Raw genomic sequence first — 20,795 nt, 5'->3', positions numbered from 1 at the left:
ATTTTATTTTATTTTATTTTATTTTATTTTATTTTATTTTATTTTATTTTATTTTTACTGAATCTAAGCCAGGTTCTCAATGTTTGTTATTTTATGAATGTTTACCATTTATTTCTATGAAGTCCTGGGATTAGATGAATCTCTGTGCCATTTCTTGATGTATCTGAAGATAATGTCAGTTTTATTATGTGCAGTTAATTTCAGAAACATTGAATAATTTTTTGGGTTTGTCTTAAATAGAGGATTAACATCACATTGGTATTTTACTTTTTTCTACAGTTGTCAGGATTCTCAAATTCTCATCCTGAGGTGTTTTGTTGTTGTTGTTGTTTTGTTTTGTTTTAATTTTGAAGAGTAACTTGAATATTTTAATCTTAACCTTGTTGGCATTAGCCAGATTTTCACAAAATGCTAAATACAAAATTGCGTTTTATTTATCTTTTTAGCTTCTTTCCTGTCATTCTGTCATGTCTTGGAATTTTCCATGATTACGTTTTTTTTTTTTTCTCAGTGTTTACCCGGTATTTGATTTATAGAATATTTAATTTCTAGAAGACATAAAATCAGAACCAAATATTACTTTCACATTTTAGTTTTATATTGAAGTTCAACTATTTGAACTTTAGTAAAGTAATTAGTACCAGTTGTATACACTAACAATTCAATAATTAAATGAAAACCCAAGACATTAATATATGATTTATTCCAAGTGACTAGTATGGAATTTTATGAAAATACAAAGCACTGCACTTACTCTTTTGCTAACTATATAAATTATATTTACCATTTCAATAGATTTTTATTTCAAACAAATTCTGTACATACATTTATGTGTCTGCATGGCACGGCATGTAACTAGAAGCCAAAGAACAACTTGCCGAAGTTGGTTCTCTTTCAGCATGTACATTCCTCAGATCAAACTCAGGTCATCAAGCATGGCAGCAGGCGCCTTCACCTATAGAGCCACTCACTGAGCCTCAAACAAATGCTGTCACTTAAGTCCTTTTCATATTTGAAGACCCAAAACAGTTATACCTTTGATACCTCTACTCCCCATGTAGGATATTCTAGCCCCTATGAATATTAATTCCTCTGTATTTTTCTATGTTAATTTTTATCTGATACATATATCTACTTTTGTGTATTATTTAGAAATAAATGATTTTGTTGTATCCAAAGAGAACTTCTTTTAAAAGGAAATAATGTGTTACAATCGTATATATTTTCACAAAACTGATCACACTGTTATTATACAGGTGTTAGATAGAAAATAATCATTTAGTGACTAAGTTGCTAGTTGTTTGTGATTTTTTATTTGTCTTGTCAGTATAACTTGGCCAAAATTTATACCTATATTCAGTAATCCAGCATATGAAACTCAAAGTCCTCAAGACCATGCAAATCGTTCATCAAAAGGCATATAGTGAAAGGGTCATTCTAGCTTAGGGCAGCCCTGAAGATGTAACACAGATCTCTTTATGTCAGATAATTGTTATTCCTCTATGTAACCCTATGAATAGCAGATTGTTCAGTCTTGGGGCCACTGTGGGAAGCAACACAACACCTAAATTATTTTCTAAAAGTTAACAGATGCCAGGCCAGTGGTGCACACTTGTAATCCCAGCACTTGGGAGGCAGAGGCAGGTGAATCTCTGTGAGTTCGAGACCAGCCTGGTCTTTTCTTACCCACAATGCTGTAAGTCCCCAGCCTGGTCTGGTCTACAGAGTAAGCCCAGAACAGCCAAGGGTACACAGAAAGACCCTGTCTCGAAAAACAAGCAAACAACAACAACAACAACAAAAATGTTGACAGACATAGAAGAATAAACGTTTAAAGCAAAACAGAGCTTTTAAACAGCATAGCAGTGCAGAGCTCTTTAGAGGATCGAGTATAATGATCGCCTGATAGTATAGCTATATAATAATAGCTAATGAAAATAATGTCATAAGAAAGTATTTACATTTTATGCAGCTCACCCATTTAAACCACAGGATATGTAAAACACTTTTATTTTTAAAAAATTGTTTTAAGGTTTGCCATTTAAACTGCCAAGTGGTTTTTATTAACAAACTAATTTTGTTGTATTCACAATCATGCTATATAAAGTGAAGCCATCCGGATATAAAATGAGAAACATGCTGAAGTATTGCTCTTTGCCAGCATGCAGTGTTCCATGTCTCCTACCTTTTCCTTTATTCATGACCTTTCATTAGCCTACGCCTTATCCCTGACTACCACACGTAATTCCTTTATCTTTTTCTGCCTTTTCTTACCCACAGTGCTCTAAGTCCCCTGAGGGCACTCTGCCTCATTTTTGTCTGCACTGTTATTACGTAGCATATAGTAGGTACTCAGTGACCGCTATATTATTATGATAAAACGTGTGACCTCTTATGTATGTATGGCCTTCCATGCATACTCCAGGGATAACAGCATGACATTTCTTTGCAGGCTAAATAAACAGGTTTCTAATGTGTTTTTCAATATGATTTCTATTTTACTCCCTATAAGTATGTTTCACTAGTTACTGCTTTCTTTGTAGATGGATTGATTGCCTCTGAAGGAGCTATAAGTCCAGATTTCTTCAATGATTTCCACCTCCAGAACGGAGATGTGGTTGGGCAGCACTCATTTCCAGGCAGGTAAGTAGTGTTCCAAGAAAGAACTCAGTGTGGCATCTTCTTTGTTTTTGAAAAGTTGGAGTTTTCTTCAGTCTACCATTTCTGCCTTTGTCATTACAGGGAGGGTAAAAATCTTTCATCTCTCCAGGAAACTGTTTATTTTTTAGTTTATTAAAAATAATGCCTCATTGCTTTAGAGAATGTACACTGTCCTTTGGAAAAGAAAATAGTATGCAAGTTAATGAACACAGATTGTTTCCCAGTGTATCTAAAAACAAATAAACTATGAAAGCACTTGACATATGGCTTAACAACTCTCATATACCACTCTGTTGAAAAGTTGATGCTCTGACTAGTAGAAGACTTATAATCAGAGGATTGGCTGTAAGCAAACAGTTAAGAAAAATAGCGTCTCATAAGCCAGCATTTATAGTTGTAATAAAGTTCACTATAGCCACATTCAACTTCTTTACTCTAATGTTCTTACAGATTTTTTAACTGTTGCCAAAAAGTTTAGAGAACATATTCCTCTTTGTGCCATCACTAGAGTTATAGTGTCTTCATTCAGGCTGGCTATTGAAACTTCGCTGACCTAGTCAACAGAATAGATATAATCTTATTTTCCCTAGCATATTTTTTATTTAAATTATTGATTTAGCTTCTGTTTTTATTTTTAGTAACATGGGCTATCTTTATCTTTAAAATATTTTTTCATACAATATATCTTGATTGTATCTTTCATACCCACCCAGCTTCATGTATGTTCTTTCTAAAAAAAATTTTTTAATTAAAATTAAAGAACAGAAATAAAAAAACAAACTCAATAAGACAAAAAATAACCAAACCAAACAAAAAGCACGCAGACACACACAAATACGTAGTATGTTTTGTATAAGCAAACTACCCGTAAGTATGGGGACCGCTCTGGAGTGTGATTGATATACCCATGGCATTGCACTGGAGAAAACTATTTTTTTCCTTTCTCAGCAAGTATAATTGCAAATAACTCCTTGGTTAAGGATGGGGCTTGATATCCACTTCCCATTTTCCATGTGGGGATTTTGTCTGGTTCAAACCTGTGGAGGTCTTGTGCGTGCTGCCACAGTTCCTGTGAGCTCCCATGTGTATCAGCCCTGTTGTCTCTATTTCCTTGGTTGTTGCTCACCTCTGGCTCTTAGTCTAGAAGGTCTCTGAGTCCTTTGATAAACACTTTCCATTTAGGTCTAAGTGCTCTGTACATTGTCCAGTTGTTGAGTTTCTGTGTTAATTACCATCTATTGCAAGAAAGAGTTTCTCTGAAAGGGTTAAGTGATGTAGTAATATATATATATTAGGAGTCATGTTATTGCTGTTTCTTTAGCATAATAATAGTAGTACTTTTTCTTCTAGGGCCCACAGACTATTCTCAGGTCCTTGGCTATTTTATCAGTGTCCGCTCTAAGTTTCATCTCATGGATGGTTTTTTAATCTATTAAGAAAAATGGCAGTTAGCCTCATAACGCTTGCAGGTTGTAGTGTTGTAGGTGGTAGCTCTTGTAGGTTGCAGTGTTTGTAGCGTGGTAATATTGACAATGACTTTTCTCACCAAGTAACCTGCAAAGTATTTTCCAGCACCATGAATGCTAGTTAGTAAGGGTGCAGTGTCCAGCTGGACAAGCTCAATTTCTCCATGTTCAATGATGTCAGTGGTGTCTTAGGCAATAGAGTCTTACTTTGAAGTTGTGGAGGATCACCAATAGCAAAACCTAAATCTATTTAAATGAAGCATTAATTGATCTTTTTCTGACTAGTGTGTTATCTCAGTGATGAATTGAAATAAACTTTTAATACAACTATAATAATTAACAAATGTTGTTGGTCATCAATTGTATACTGTCTAATTTACAAATATCTATATTTTTGAAGTTGCGCTCTAAATCTTTTATTACTATTATTATTATTTATTACATAATTATTCACTTTGTTTTTTATAAAGTTTTTTTTTCATTTTTTTCATTTTTTTATAATTTTTATTTTTTATATTAATCACAGGTTATTTACTTTGTATCCCAGCCATAGCCCCGTTCCTCATTCCCTCCCAATCCCACCCTCCCTCCCTCATCTCCTCCCTGCCCCTTTCCAAGTCCACTGATAGGGGAGGTCCTCCTCCCCTTCCATCTGACCCTAGCTTATCAGGTATCTTCAGGACTAGCTGCAATGTCCTCCTCTGTGGCCTAGCAAAGCAGCTGCTCCTCCCTCAGGGTGGGGGTGGGGGGGTCAAAGGGCCAGCCATTGAGTTCATGTCAGAAATAGTCCTTGTTCCCCTTACTAAGGAACCCACTTGGAGATTGAGCTTTCATGGACTACATCCAAGCAGGGGTTTTAGGTTATATCCATACATGGTCCTTGGTTGGAGAAACAGTCTCATAGAAGACCCCTGTGCCCAGATATATTTGGTCCTTGTGGAGCTCCTGTCCTCTCCAGGTCATACTAACTCCCCTTCTTTTATATGATTCCCTGCACTCTGCCCAAAGTTTAGTTATGAGTCTCAGCATCTGCATTGATACACTGCTAGGTAGAGTCTTTCAAAGGCCCTCTGTGGTAGGCTCCTGTCCTGATTCTTGTTTTCTCCTACTTCTAATGTCCATCCCATTTGTCTTTCTAAGTGAGGATTGATCATCTTACCCCAGGTCCTCTTTCTTGTTTATCTTCTTTGGGTGTACAGATTTTAGTATATTTATCCTATCTTATAGGTCTAGTACCCACTTATAAGTGAGTATATACCATGTGTGTCTTTCTGCTTCTGGAATACCTCACTCAGGATCATCTTTTCTAGATCCACCATTTGCCTACAAATTTCATGATTTCCTTGTTTTTAATTGCTGAGTAGTATTACCGTGAGATTTCACCTTACACCCATCAGAATGGCTAAGATCAAAAACTGGAGTGACAACACATGCTGGAGAGGTTGTGGAGAAAGGGGAACCCTCCTCCATTGCTGGTGGGAATGTAAATTTGTACAACCATTTTGGAAATCAATCTGGCACTTTATCAGACAATTAGAAATACTGCTTCCTCAAGATCCAGCTATACCACTCCTAGGCATATATCCAAAACATGCTCAAGTACACAACGAGGACTCCATGTTTGTAGCAGCTTTATTTGTAATAGCCAGAACCTGGAAACAACCCAGATGTCCATCAACAGAGGAATGAATACAGAAATTGTGGTACTTTTTACGCAATGGAATACTACTCAGCAATTTATTTACTTTGTATCCCAGGTGTAACCCCCTCTCTCATCTCCTCCCCATCCCACCTCCCTTCCACTTTCACCCCTATACCCCTCCCTAGCCCACTGATAGGGGAGGTCTTCCTCCCCTACTGTCTGACCCTAGCCTAACAGGTCTCATCAGAACTGTCTGGATCCTCTTTCTTTGTGGCCTAGTAAGACCACCTGGCCAGAGGGAGGTAATCAAAGAGAAGGCAACCAAGTTCATGCCTGTACTCTAAATTTTTAAAGCAAGAATTATGCCTATTTTACAGACAAAGAAACCACAGCAAATTGAAGTAACCAATAAGATGACCTAATGTGCACGGGTACACTGCATCAAAATATTACCTCCATATATAAATGCAAATTTATAGGTTTCTTTAAATTATGCTTATACTTCCTGCCTCTTACCTAATATATCCATGAAATGTGAAGTTTGGTCCTATAGTGGCCTCTCAGTGACAAAATAACACAAGAAATTATTTCATCAGTGTGTTGGGTTGACATACTAAGAAATTTCTTGCCTCAAGACATAAAAGGGTAACCATGGCTAAATATTTAAAAACATTTGACTTTTCATTATTTCTAAGGTATCTGGCATTCCAGTTATAAATATTTAATTACAGTCTCTGTTTAATTATAGATAACCTTATCATGTGACAATTCACCATGCAAATGTTTTTTATAAAATTTAAAATGAAAGCTTTGCATATGATCTTATCACAAAAAATGCTTATATCAGTTATAAACTGAATTGTTCTGCCATTGTAGTTATTCTTTCCTTTACAGTTCATGATAAATATCAACCTGTAAATAGTCCAGTCTAAATAAAGCAGACTCCTGCTGAGTTTACCTCACTTACTTCAATAAGACTTGTTTTCATTTTATGTGATTGTATGACTGTAAATAAATTAAACATTTTGACTAATTTTGACTGTGTAGTCAGGAGTTAGGATAACCTATGACCTCAGCCCCTGGGAACATAAGGCCAGAAGGTGAGGTCCAAGTACCGCCAGGGTCACACAGGGAGACTGTCTCAAAAATTCCCAATATGAAGATAATTTAATGTACAAGTCACTAAATTGTGAGACTAAGTTAACAAAGTTTGTCACCTTTAATGATAGTTTCATAAAACAACATAGCTCTGTTGAGAGATATATTTAGTGATAATGCTTAATATTTAAAGATTTCAATGGTATGCTTTTCATTTCTGTTAAATTTTAATGACTGGGAAAATCCATATAGGATTTCTTTATTGAAAACTACTGTGAGAAAATCTTTTATGAAGTAGAGAAGCTACTTAAATGTTTCTACTCTGAAAAGGAACTGAAAGTTCCTTTAAAATCAAAAGAGTAATAGACTTAGTGTAATTATCTTGATTTCAGAATTGTTTATCCTTTAAAAAACAACTTTCCGTGAAAAATATCTTTTTTTCTATATTATTTTTATTTTTTGTTTTTTTATTTTTATTTTTTTCTTATCAGTTACATTTTATTAACTCTGTACCCCAGCCGTGTCTCGCTCCCTCATTCCCTCCCAATCCCACCCTCCCTCCCTCATCTCCACCGTGCCCATTTCCAAGTCCACTGATAGGCGGGACCTCCTCCCCATTCATCTGATCCTGTTTTATCAGGTATCTTCAGGACTAGCTGCAAAGCCCTCCTCTGTGGCCTAACAGGACTGCTCCTCCCTTGGGGGGTGGGGAGGTCAAAGAGCCAGCCATTGAGTTCCTGTTAGAAATAGTCCTTGTTCCCCTCATTATGGGAAACCAATTGGTTACTGAGCTACCACAGGCTACATCTGAGCAGAGGTTCTAGGTTGTATCCATACATGGTCCTTGGTTGAATGTCAGTCTCAGAAAAGACCCTGTGCCCAGATATATTTGGTCCTTGTGGAGCTACTATCCTTTCCCATCATACTAACTCCCCTTCTTTCATATGATTCCCTGTACTCTGCCAAAGGTTTGGTCATGAGTCTTTGTATCTGCTTTGAAAACACTGCTAGTTAGAGTCTTTCAGATGCCTTCAGTAGACTCCTGTCATACGTTCAATGCACATCCCATCTGTCTTTCTAAATGAGGATTGATCATCTTACCCCATGTCCGCTCTCTTGATTATCTTTTTTAGGTGTATAGATTTCATTATGTTTATCATATCTTATAGGTCTATATAAGTGAGTATATACCGTGTTTGTATTTCTCCTTCTGGGATATTTCACTCAGAATGATCTTTTCTAGATCCTACCATTTGCCTGCAAATTTCATGATTTCCTCCTTTTTGATTGCTGAGTAGTATTCCATTGTGTAAAAATACCACAATTTCTGTATCCATTCTTCCATTGATGGACATCTGGGTTGTTTTCAGGTTCTGGCTATTACAAATAAAGCTGCTATAAACATGGTTGAGCAAGTATCCCTTTTGTGTACTTGAGCAAAGTTTGGGTATATACCTAGCAGTGGTATAGCTGGGTCTTGAGGAAGCACTAGTCCTAATTGTCTGAGAAAGCGCCAGATAGATTTCCAAAGTGGTTGTACCAGTTTACATTCCCACCAGCAGTGGAGGAGCGTTCCTCTTTCTCCACAACCTCTCCAGCATGTGTTGTCACTTGAGTTTTTCATCTTGGCCATTCTGATGGGTGTGAGGTGAAATCTCAGGGTCGTTTTGATTTGCATTTCCCTGATGGCTAATGAGGTTGAGCATTTCTTTAAGTGTTCCTCTGCCATTCGATATTCCTCTACAGAGAATTCTCTGTTTAGCTCTGTTCCCCATTTTTTAATTGGATTACTTGGTTTGCTGCTTTTCAGCTTCTTTAGTTCTTTGTATATACTGGATATTAGTCCTCTGTCAGATAAAGGGTTAGTGAAGATTCTTTCCCAGTCTGTAGGCAGTCGTTTTGTTTTGATGACAGTGTCCTTTGCTTTACAGAAGCTTTTCAGTTTCATGAGGTCCCATTTATTGATTGTTGCTCTTAGAGCCTGTGCTGTTGGTGTTCTGTTCAGGAAGTTGTCTCCTGTGCCAATGAGTTCTAGGCTGTTCCCCACTTCTTCTTCTAACAGATTTAGAGTATCTGGTTTTATGTTGAGGTCTTTGATCCACTTGGACTTTAGTTTTGTGCAGGGTGATAAATATGGATCTATTTTCATTTTTCTGCATGTAGACATCCAGTTGGACCAGTACCATTTGTTGAAGATGCTGTCTTTTTTCCATTGAATGGTATTGGCTTCTTTGTCAAAAATCGAGTATTCATAGGTGTGTGGGCCTATTTCTGGGTCTTCTATTTGGAAAAATATCTTTTATAAGCATATGTTTTTTATTTGCAAAAGAAACAATTTACTGCTAATTCACTTGGGGTTTTGTACCTAATAAGTCAAATGAAGAGGGATCATAGTGGAAGATTTCTAAAGGCCTTTTGCACATTCTGTTGGAATTATTAATCTGGAATAATTCTTAGTTAAATAAGTTTTATTCTTTAATAATTTACCTTTTCACATTCAAATCTTTTTATTTAAGATTCTTTTTTTAAATGGTGATTTTTATTTATTCTTTAGAATGTCATAGATCTATATTGTTTTGATTGTATTTACCCCCACCAACTTCCTCCTACAACTCTTCTGAGATAGGAGTCTTTTGGAAATAGCTGTATTTTTCTGTGATAAAAACAAACATGGATCTTCACTTAGGCAAACTTTTTTAATTCTGGAAATATTTTAACATATTAAATTACTATGATTATTCACACATTTTGGTATGGTGATTTATATTCCTGATCTGAAATCCTCCCCCTACCCCGAATTTTTTTTTTAACTTTACTTTTCTGTTATAACCCCTTCCCTCCTCTTCTCCTTGTCCCTTTCTCCCTCCCTCTTAACCCTCCCCCATCCACTCTTTCTCAGAAAAGGGGAGCCTCCACCATCACCAACCCACCCCAGTTCATCAAGTTGCATCTGGACGGAGACCATCCTCTTCCTCTATGGCCTAACAAGGCAGCCCCGCCAGAGAAAAGTGATCATAAAGCAGGCAACAGAGTCCATGTCAGAGACAGCCCCTGCTTCCCTTAAGTGGCCCACATGAAGCCTGAGCTGCCATCAGCTACATCTCTGTAGGGGACCTAGGTCCAGTCCATGCATGCACCTTGGTTGTTGCCTCAGACTTCACACACCCTCTGGCCCTGGTTGGTTGGTTCTGTTGGTCTTCTTGTGGAGCTCCTGTCCCCTCCAGAATCTTCAATCCTTCCTCCTACTTTTCCACAAAACTCCCTACACACCCAACAGTGGATCAAAGCAGATGCTGATATGAACCCTTAAACTACTAGCTCTCAGTTTCTGATATCCAGAGGGTAACTATAAAACTCATTAGAAAACATCAACTCAAGATGCTGATTAGGAAAATTTCCACTTTATTAAGTGACTTTAAATAATCTAAGACTATAAATGTTCATTCACTAACCTGCAGTAGTTGTCGTCTAATGTTCACCTCATCTGGAGTTTAAAAGACGAAGAACTTAGGCTGTGAATAAATAGTGTTCTGATTGGATTTAAACCCTGGTAAGCCTGATTCTCAGATACCTCTAAAAGGGAGAAGTGCTGCCTTGGTGGAGCCTCCCATGGAGTCTGTAGATACCAGATGACCTGCAAATTCTTCACTGCTTCACCACGGTTTTGATAAATAAACCTAGCAAATTTATCTCAGCAAAGAATAATGAGAGATGAATGTAGAAAAGGTAAGAATATATCATCAACATTGTTTTTCATGACTGACAGTCATGAGACAGGTTCCAGCAGTGGGAAGTACCAGCTGCCAGTCAGCTGCCAAGGCTTTGTAGGCTTTATTATAGGAACATTTCAATTTGAGTAGATTCCTGTAAAGTAGTTGATCCCAGTGCGTGCTAACTAAAGAAATGACTAATTTGTATGACATGTTTTTTTTTTAACTGTTCAAAATTTTTCTTTTTTTTTCTCAAACAATGTTTAGTAAGTAAAAGATATACATATTAAAATCTAAGGAACTAACCCAAATTGAAAAAAGTGTTAAAACCTAATCTATATTGTTTTTCCTAAAGCCCAAGTCAAAGGTGCTTCCTAGTCTGAGGGCCTGCACTTCTGTAATCTGATGAGGCAGTTTAATTGGAAACAGTGAAAGCTGTTAAACTCATCTATCTCATTCTGCGAGAGAGGCTGGACGTTTGATAAAATAGATACTGGCAGATGGACAGCAAATCCTTGGCTTTAGACATGTGTCACTATTGGTTTGAACCTCATGGCGCCAGGATTTCCCGACATTTCAACCTAATGCAAAATGCATTAGGCTCCAAGGCATTAGCTATGGGTTGCCAATCACAGTGTCAAATGTAAATCTTCCCAAGTATGAACTGGTGTTGGGGGTAAAGTGGAACTTAGTATTGAAGCTAATTAAAAATAATGGGAGCAAGGCGAGGTAGATTTTTTTTCTTTTTTTTCCTGTTATGTACTATGTATTCGTGCCATATTTTTGGACCTTTTTTTATTATAACTCTTACTTTTCGAGACTAACAAGAACCTCATGTTCAGAGTATTCTTAAACTGCTTCCAGCTTTTACAAATCAGTTTTTGTTGCAGTAAAAATGGTCCATTTTCCTTTTATAGGAATCCAATTTTCATAAACTGGAAAAAAAAACTGCAGAGTCTGCTTAGGTTTCCTTGGGGCTCTGAAAAATATTTTTCAGAGAGCCTGGCGTTCTTTGTGGTTGGGAAAGTGATGTCAGTCACTGACCATCTCGCTGAGGTCAAAGTAAACTGGACTCACACATGACCTGTTCTCTGCTTCGTATGTCTTCATTTTCTGTTTGTGTGAGTTACAACCTTCTGTTTTCTTTCTTGAAGTGCTTTACTATTATTTGTTTTGTACTTAAACATAGATTATTTATGTATGCCTTTCATTGTATTCTCTTTATTTTGTGAACCGTTTAATTACAGCTGAAATGTTAGTTGCAAGATCTTAATGAAGTAAGAAATAATTCCTCTAAATACAAGAAATAATGCTTTTTACTAATTTTAAATATAATTACATTTATATATGTATTGTATCTGCCATGGCATGTATGTGAAGATCAGAGGAAAAAATGTAGGAATCAATTCTCTTCTTTTATCATGGATTCCAGGTATCAACTCAGGTTGTGAGGCTTGCCAGGAAACATCCCTCCACTGAGCCACCTTACCAGCCCCTTAATGTATTTTTTTTAAGATTAGTCTTCTATGTATACAAATCAGATTCATTTCTCTCAGTATAAGGCTACCCTTATTGTCCTCCATCAAAAACATGGCTTACTAGGTTTCAGACAAGATCATTATCAAACAATATATAATCTAAAAAAATAAAACCCCCATTCAGGTCCTATATATCCAGTGCACTGCTAAACCTCTTACATACCCTGCGTTCTTGGCATGGTTGCATGCTTAGGCTCTTCTGGCTAGAGTACTGGATGTTTGCAGGGGTGTCCAAAAGGACTGCTTGTAGGTTTCCATAGAGTTCTTTAAGGAATACAGAAGAGCGGCTGGAGAAACGGCTTCGCATTAAGAGCTGTACATTCAGAGGACCCAAGAATCAATTCCCAGCACTACCTGTTGCCTCTTAGACATGTGTAACTCCAACTCCAAGGGAGTCGATGTCCTTTTCAGGTGGGCACCAGACACAAAGGTGGTAGACATAGACCCAGGGAAAAAAAGCCATACATACAAATGAGGAAATAATTTCTTAAAAAGCAACTTCTTTATAAATACATATGTATGTATATAAAAAATATAACAGCAAGGTTGAATAGCAGGATATTATCCCATTTACTTTTTAAAATGTTCTGTTTAAGACATGATATATGTTTCTACCTGAAAATATCTAGATTTGTACAAGCTTTTATAATATATTATAAATTAATTATTAATATTCAGTTATCCAAAAGACATCTTTAACATGTGAAACAAAATCTCAAGCCCAGTAATAAATGCTGTCCAGACCTACATCAGAAAAATAATTTTAAGCTCATTCAAATTTTGTGAGTATTAATGGAGTAGAAATATGTCACTAATTTTCTTGAAATTAATAAAAGCCATAAGATATATAACAAAGGAAGTTATGCCTAAGATAGTTGAAGTGGTCATTCCACTTTTAAATTTATGGGATGGTAAAAACTGCTGAGCATGAATGATAGTAACTACATGATAGTAGCATTGTATAAACTAATGCAAATTAAGTTTTTTTTTTTACATTATGAGACTCACAATGTAAAATAATCCTTATGAAATATTTTATTTTTCTTTCTGGATATTACCAGTTACATTTTTCAAGATAAAACATTCCTAGGAACCTTTAAATTTTTCAAAGAATAGTGTTTAAGACTTTAAAAAATCTAAATCTTAACTACACAAAGGCTAATAGCTTTACATTTCTCTAACCTTCATAACTTCATGTATCACATTTGATCACAATCATGTATGTGAGGGTAAAGAGGGCAAAGAGAATAGTGAAAATAAAGATTTTTAGGGAACCAACTGGAACTGGGTGGTAATAAATACCGCAGTCCTGAAGCTCGCAGTGAGGCAGCAGCCTTTGTTCTGCTGTTACTGCCTCCAGATGACAAGGAGATACATTAATCACTGGTGACCTCTGCTTGGGGAAGTTTAGAGAAAATGTTTTTAAAGGGGAAATGTAGCATTCATTTCCCAGCACGACAAATCATAAACCTATTTTGCTTCAATACACTTGACACGTTTTCTTGCAAACTGTTATTTCACATTTACTTGGAGGCAAGCTGCTAAGAGTTTATTAACACATTAATTAGTTCATTACTTTAAATTCTCTCTAAAGATTAAATTCAGTTTTATTAAAATGGGCATGAAATGAATTGCGATTATCTCAGTATTGAAAAACAAATGCCTTGTGTAAGGAATTTATTTAGCCAACTAAGTAATGTGACGTTTTCTTTACCTGGTGCTTCTGTTTTGAGCCTGTTAAATACATCCCTGTGAATTTGCTGTATTTGTCTTACTTGTCGTTTCTATTTAGACTTTTCACAGAGACAGCTTCTTTCTAGAAATGAAAAGGCCTCCTTCCACTGCTTTAACACCAATTATTTGCATTTCCCCTGGAAAATTGGATTAGATTATATTAGTAAATTGGGCCTATAACCTTTAAGGCTAGATTTTATTAGATTATCACACATCAGCATTAGCAAACTATAAACTTCACTGAAAATAGAAATACAAGCCAAAAATCACTAGAACCTTGGGAAGATGTCTTTCCCTAGGGAGGTTTGCAGTGCTTACTTGGAAAGGTGTTTTCAGTTATTTACTTTCCTTTACAAATTTAAAAGCAAGAGAGCTTGGCTGTGGACCTGCCCTCATCGATGTAGTACCATTTTCTGTTTGTTGGTCAGAGCAAAGCTTTTGAAGGCATGCACATTAGCTGTGTCTAAAGCCCAGAGATTTTCTCAAAGGAAACCATATTATTGACACTTTATTAAGACTTTCATTTAAGAGAAAAAAATCGTATAACTGAATCTATACGTAAAATAATAGAACTGAATCCTATAAAAATGTTAACACATCAACTGTGTATAGCCTTGTGTTCAAAGAGGTGACATGGGTGTTAACCCTGGCATAGCTAGGAAATTGAACACATTACCACCATTTAAGAATGATTATCTAGTGTTAAAGCTCATGTATTTTTCAAGTGTATTAGTTACATTTTTGTTGACTCTGTTGATACAACAGTTGAGAATGAGTTTAGTCAGGTGTGTTGGCACAGGAAGCTGAGGCAGGAGGATCTGAAGGCAGGCCTATCTAGGTGATCATGAGATCCTCTTTCAAAATTAAAGGATTGAAAATATAAGTTGAAAGAAAGCAAAAAGTCTTTAAGCATCAGTGAGTGCTCTGCTCGTAGGAGATGTTTGGCCTAGGCAATGCTCTCATTAAAAAAATAAAAAATATTGCAACGCAAATTACCATTTCAAATGCTTATTTATTCATATTTTAAACAGAATAACAATTGCTTATGCAGTTGTCGCAAACACTATTTCCTTTAAAATGAGAGAAATAGAGCAATTTGTTTATGACTTGAGTCTGTAGCATTAAGCTTACTCCTTAACTGGAGAGTATGTATACCTCAAGGTCGATCGAGTTATTCATTCTAGCCCTGTGTTCTGATATGGCCTAACTGCTATGAACTGTTTTTAAGTTTTCTTATATTAAAAACATTAAACATAGCATTTTTTTAGTCAAACAACTGGAATTCGATGCTGAGCTGTCGGCCTTTAAGTGTAGTATTAATGAATTGCCTTAATCTCCATGTTGCCCATAGTTACATCAAATGTGCTGTACAAATAACTTACTAATCACATGTGGAGTATGAGGCTGATTTGCATTTAGTTTGAATAGGAATTGTACAGGTTATACGTGAGTCATAAAAGTAAATTCATATTTCCAAGTTAAGTCTAAAAGTGAAATACTAGTTGTAATGAATGAGGAAGGAGTGTACCAATGAAGACCTGATTTAATGCGCTTAGTGATTGTGCTCAGTTTTAACTACAAGAAGTTTCTTCTTGTTGTTGTGTTGGGGTGGGGGTTTAGTCTGTAAACCTTCTTATAGAAGCATCCAAGACAAAAACAAGGAAATATAATGTTCTAAACTCAGCCAGTCCAAACCACTTGAGCTGCTATGACAGCTCATAAAACTGAGAGTAGTTTTTAACTGGACTCTGTTTTACATTGCCAAAGTGAATTTTCCTTGCAGGAAGTAGCCAGAGGGTTTATTTAGTTTCCAGTCCGAGGCTTTGATCTTTCTGTACTGTCACATCTCGGGTTACATAGCCCTTTTCACTGCAGTAAATCTGCAACAGTTAATGAGAATAAAATTTCCTCCTTACTGATGGCATGCCGCTAAATGCCAAACCACAGCCAACTGCCTGTTTGTACGGTTTCTGCAAGCGTGTGTGAAAACAGTGCAATAGTTTAATCTTGTTGTCTTTGTAATTCATTTTATTGGGCTTTTTCCCTTTTCAAGTGACCCACTTTTTAATCAAGTCACATGGTTGCAAGACCAAAACTGAAAGAAAATTTTAGAAACTGAAAAATGCTAAGAGGTGTTCATGGGGTAGAGCAGAGAGGGCGTTCACTTGCTGCCGTCAAGATTAAAGTTGTCCACTAGAAGGCTCTGAAACAGCCAGGACCTCTCTGTCTTTCCTCTTTGATTAAACTCTAGATTTAGTGTGAACATAAACTTACACTTAATTAGGTTAGCGAATAAGAACATTATTTTGTACTTCAGATACAGAAATGATCCCATGGTACTAAGACAATTTTGAGGCTTTCAGAAATCCTCATTTCCACATTATAAGAGCTACTCTTAAACAAAAGTAATATTATTAAACCCACTCCGCCATTTTATCAAGTGATAAAATTTTATGTCTGTACAATAGAATAAATATTACAATTACTTGGTAAATCTATAGACTTTCAAAATCACCTTTAAGTAACTGAATTTTCTATAAGAAAACAAAAAATTGAATATTCATAATGAAATACAAACATTTCTTTTCATGATAAACTCAACTGTTATGTATTACTATATATTAAATTTATTGCTCACTCGTCTCTTACCTTTTCTATTGCCTCGTTATGACTGGCAGTTAGGATTTAGCAAGTTGTCTGTATCATGAAATTTACCCTCAGATGATAATTTTAAATGATAGCCAAAATAAATAAATTTTATTATGTGTTCTTATGGACTGCATATATAAGTATGAATATTATTAAGTAAATAAAATTTAAATCAGTTTTATCATTTCCCACCACTTAAGTCACAGTTACTCATATTCCGTAGAATGAATCATTTCTCTTAAAAATCCAAATATTGGAATGAATCAGTAGTGTGCAATGCCTATTCGCCGATTCAGTCAGCAGTAAAAGCAATGTGTAAAGGAGATTGAGAGCTGAGGAGAACACTTCTGGATTAGAGACCATCAGGCACATCTCTTGGAAACAAGAGGATCCACTTCTTGGAAACTGCTAATTTTTGGTTGCTGCATTCAAAACAAAGGATAGTTGGCCAGCAAAGTGGCTCAGTAGGTAAACCAAGCCAGATAACCAAAGTAGGATCACTGAACCCACATGGGAGTGAAGAGAACTCCCCCAAATGTCCTCTGACCTCCCCTTGCTTTTCATGGCATACACACACATTTGCCCACAGGCATGAACACATGCACAGACACACACTTTTAAAAAAAAAAAAAGAAAGAAGTCTATAGAAGAAGAGAGATAGAAATTTTAAGAAAGAATTATAGTACTTACTGTCTGTGGCCTCTCTCAAAGGTGCTAGGTGAAATATAGAAATGTTGAACTTTGAATTTATGGCTCATACTCTTAAAATTATTGCTTTCAAACAGGACCAAGGTCTTCTTAAGCCGTTCTAGTATTTGTGTTGATGTTGTCTTTTTGCAGCTTTAGGTCCACCAGAATTCTGGTTTTGAAAGTGCACAGAACATTTGTAAACATTTTTTATATTTCTGTAGCTCTTTTTAAAAGGGGGGGGGACGAATGCTCAGAGTGCAAATGAGCAAAGTGCTCAGAGGGGCTCGTGTTTGGTTAACTTGAAGAGTTAGTTCAGTGCAGGTTCAAATGACCTTACTACAGAATGCTAGAAGCCATACTGCAGTGGATGCCCGGCTGCTGTAATCTATTCTTCCTGAAGTGTTTGAAAGGTTATTCCATTAATGGCTTCCAATCTGCCTGTTACCTGGCATATTCATTAGTAGCAAGGCTTAGCACTTGCTAACATGTATGCAGTGAAAGCTTAGGAAGCAGTGTGCTAATTTCTATTGATTACTGCCCTTGTTAATTTAATGTTCACAACTGAAAGCAGACACCCTGTTTAAAATGCATTCAGCTGCTTACCCAAACCAGACAATACAGAGACTTATATTTTTATCCATCTTTCTTTCTTCACCCTTGGTACAATGATGGAAGTGACCTTTGTTCAAATATTTTGTCTAACCTTCTAGACCCTAACCTCTGAAGATGTCTTTTCTTTCTACTGGCTCATCCTGCCACCATAAATTCCACTTGGCCTCATATTACATTCCAAATACTGCCCATCTTCACTTCCTCACACACAAAACTTCTCCAGAATCTTCAATTCTGGGCGTAGAGAGATGGTTGTAGCTCCACTGGTAGAGTTCTAGCAAGATGCCCTGGGTTTGATCTCTATTACTTTCAACATTTTAGAGGTAGAAGCAGGAGAATCAAAAGTTCAAGATCATCCTAGACTACAAACTGAATTGGAGGCCAGTCTAAGCTATGTGACACCCTGTATGAAATATATACTCATTTTTCTGGAGTTAACATTTATTTGAAAGATAACTTTTCATGCAGAAAGATAAATACAATATGTTTAGACCTCACATAAATGTCATCTGCAATCAGGTCTTCGGTGTTTGTCCTTAACGTTGCTATAAAGTGTGTGAGTACATGCTGAAGCAGCAGCATGTATTTTAAAGTTGTATTCCTAGACGCGGTATAATTGAGGATTTTGTGAAAGCATACATCAGTTTCCAGTGCCAAATAGCAAACATTGTTCAGCAACAAATTCTATCCTATCTCCCTTCATCCCATCTTTACCTGTTATCAACTAGTCCACTGCAAGACTCACATGAGCCTACAGATTCCTGTTTTTGCTGTTTCTATGGTTTCTAAGGTGCTTTCAACTTCACTTCTGAAATGGCATTCAAAGTTAAAAGACCATGACATAAATATATAATCAAGGTGGAGATATATATTCAATTTTTTTTATTTAAGTTTTTATCTATGGTCTCTTTAACTGATAAGCATTGGGATAGGATCTTGAAGGGCAGATGTCAGTATAATACAAAATTTATAATGTGTTTGAGCACCCTGCTTATTATTCTTTAACTTTCTTATTGTGTTATTTTTTAGAGGGTAGTAGCGTTCAGGCCTAAAAAAGGACTGAAGTGGCAAACACGGAGCCTGCATGTGTGTGCCCTAGGTCCTCTGCATATCTGTTATGGTTGTAAGCTTGGAGTGTTAGTGGGACTCCTAACAGTGGGAGTGGGTTTGTCTCTGATGCTTGTCTGCTCATAGGATCCCTTTCCTCCTACTGGGTTGCCTAGTCAAACCTTGCTGTGAGGCTTTGTGCCTGCCCTTATTGCTTCTTGTTATGCTGTGTTCAGTCTCCGAAGGAAAACAGAGGAGCAATGGGTCTTGGGGAGAGGAGAGGTAGGGAGAGGAGGCTGGAGTCAGGATGTATTGTATGAAAGAATAAATAAAAAGAAAAGATAAACAAACAAATAAATAAATGAGAGGACTAGTATTAAGAATCTGGATTTGGATATCAAGTTTTACCTGCTCCTGTCTGCTCTTACTCTTACCCCTTGAGTACAGTCTGCATGTATGCATACAGCCAGCATGTCCTTTGAATGCTTTTTAAATTTCGCTATATTTTCACAGAGAGTACATTAGTGATCTTTAGAAAAGGCTAGGTCATCTCAAAAATTCTGAAGTGCTTCCCTTTTTTTGAGGAGCATGCTTTGCAGTGTTGCCCTTTCTTTTAACTTTTTATTATTTTCTCTTGGGAAAAAGAATCAGCTACCTATTGTGAATAAGAAATGCAATATTTGACAAAGAATCATATTCTTTTTTTTCAAATCTAACCTCCTGAATTGTGTAGGCTTAAGAAAATCTTATACTTTTATGTTCTAATAATTGACTAGAGTTTTTAGATTGTTTCTTACAACAAAAAAAGATTTGACCATATTGCAGCTTGTGGCTTTGTAATAGAGATACTGCCCTCTTTAAGAACACATCAATGTCTTAGACAGTATAATTTGGAAAATTATGAGATTTAGGGGAGGATATTATATCAAGGTATCAAGGAGATCCATATAAAAGTTGATTTTAAGGCTGTCCATCTCATGGGCAAAAATTTAGGCAATAGAAACCTACTTTTTACTTTAGATAGGTAGACACACACACACACACACACACACACACACACATTCCTAAGGGAACATGACAAAAAAAAAAAGAATTTGTTTAGCTACAAGTTTTCACTGTATAGTAGTGGGTGGATGGAACTCAGCAGACAGTAGGGCTGATCTTGTGCTTGCCTGGTCCTTGTACTGCAGCCTCCTCTTCCTGACTTCAGGCATGAGTTTCCATGCCCATTTAGAAAGTTGAGCATCTTTTAAACCTATTTAGTGAAGAATTTCATTTAAAGAAATTTAGATTACAAAGAAATTATTAGAATGTATCAGGCCCTCATTTTCAAAAGAAGCAGGATACACTAGAGTGTGTATTCATTTAAAAATGAGATGTCTGTAGTTAGAAGGATGAACTGAGGTCTATATTCTTGTATGTTTAAGAGCAGGAACAGAAGGTTGTAGCATGCTCAGCGCCTCCATGGATAGGGTAGAATTCAGTAGTTTCAGAAAGACAAGGTTGGCACTCTAATAGAAAGTATTTTAAATGTTGTGTTGAGATTTTGCTTGAGAGTAATTTTAAAATGTTTAGCAAATCTCTAAATTTTGTGCTTCCATTAAAGATAATTATGAAATATATATATATTTATATATATACATATATATACATATATACATATATATGTATATATGTATATATACATAAATACATATATATACATGTATGTATATATATACATATATATATACATGTATAAGTTGGGTTTAAATAAAAGTCTTGTGTGTATGTGTGGTTTTATTTCAGACTATAGAGACATAACAATGCTTTCTTGTGCTCTTTAAGTTAAAGATCTTAAATAGTTTAAGATTTCAATACTCTTAAATAGAAGCATATCAGTAGTTTTTTGAGCATTGTCCAGATTCTATCTCAAATAACAAAGAATAATCACACACACACACACACA

The 20,795-nt window shown here is 36.1% G+C and overlaps 1 protein-coding gene across 2 annotated transcripts in view; it reads left to right on the top strand.

The window, feature by feature from the left end:
• Window positions 1-20,795, top strand: part of Kifap3 (kinesin associated protein 3) — a 135,840-nt gene that overhangs the window by 100,706 nt on the left and 14,339 nt on the right. For both annotated transcript variants that reach the window (XM_055624497.1, XM_055624498.1), the window contains exon 19: window positions 2,544-2,643. In XM_055624497.1, coding sequence (XP_055480472.1) covers window positions 2,544-2,643 — 100 coding nt within the window. The remainder of the gene's footprint in view (window positions 1-2,543; window positions 2,644-20,795) is intronic.

This window comes from Psammomys obesus, unplaced genomic scaffold (assembly GCF_907164565.1).
Source record: "Psammomys obesus unplaced genomic scaffold, mPsaObe1.curated_primary_1811, whole genome shotgun sequence".
Lineage (NCBI taxonomy): Eukaryota > Metazoa > Chordata > Mammalia > Rodentia > Muridae > Psammomys > Psammomys obesus.
This window is presented reverse-complemented; position numbering and strand designations above follow the sequence as displayed.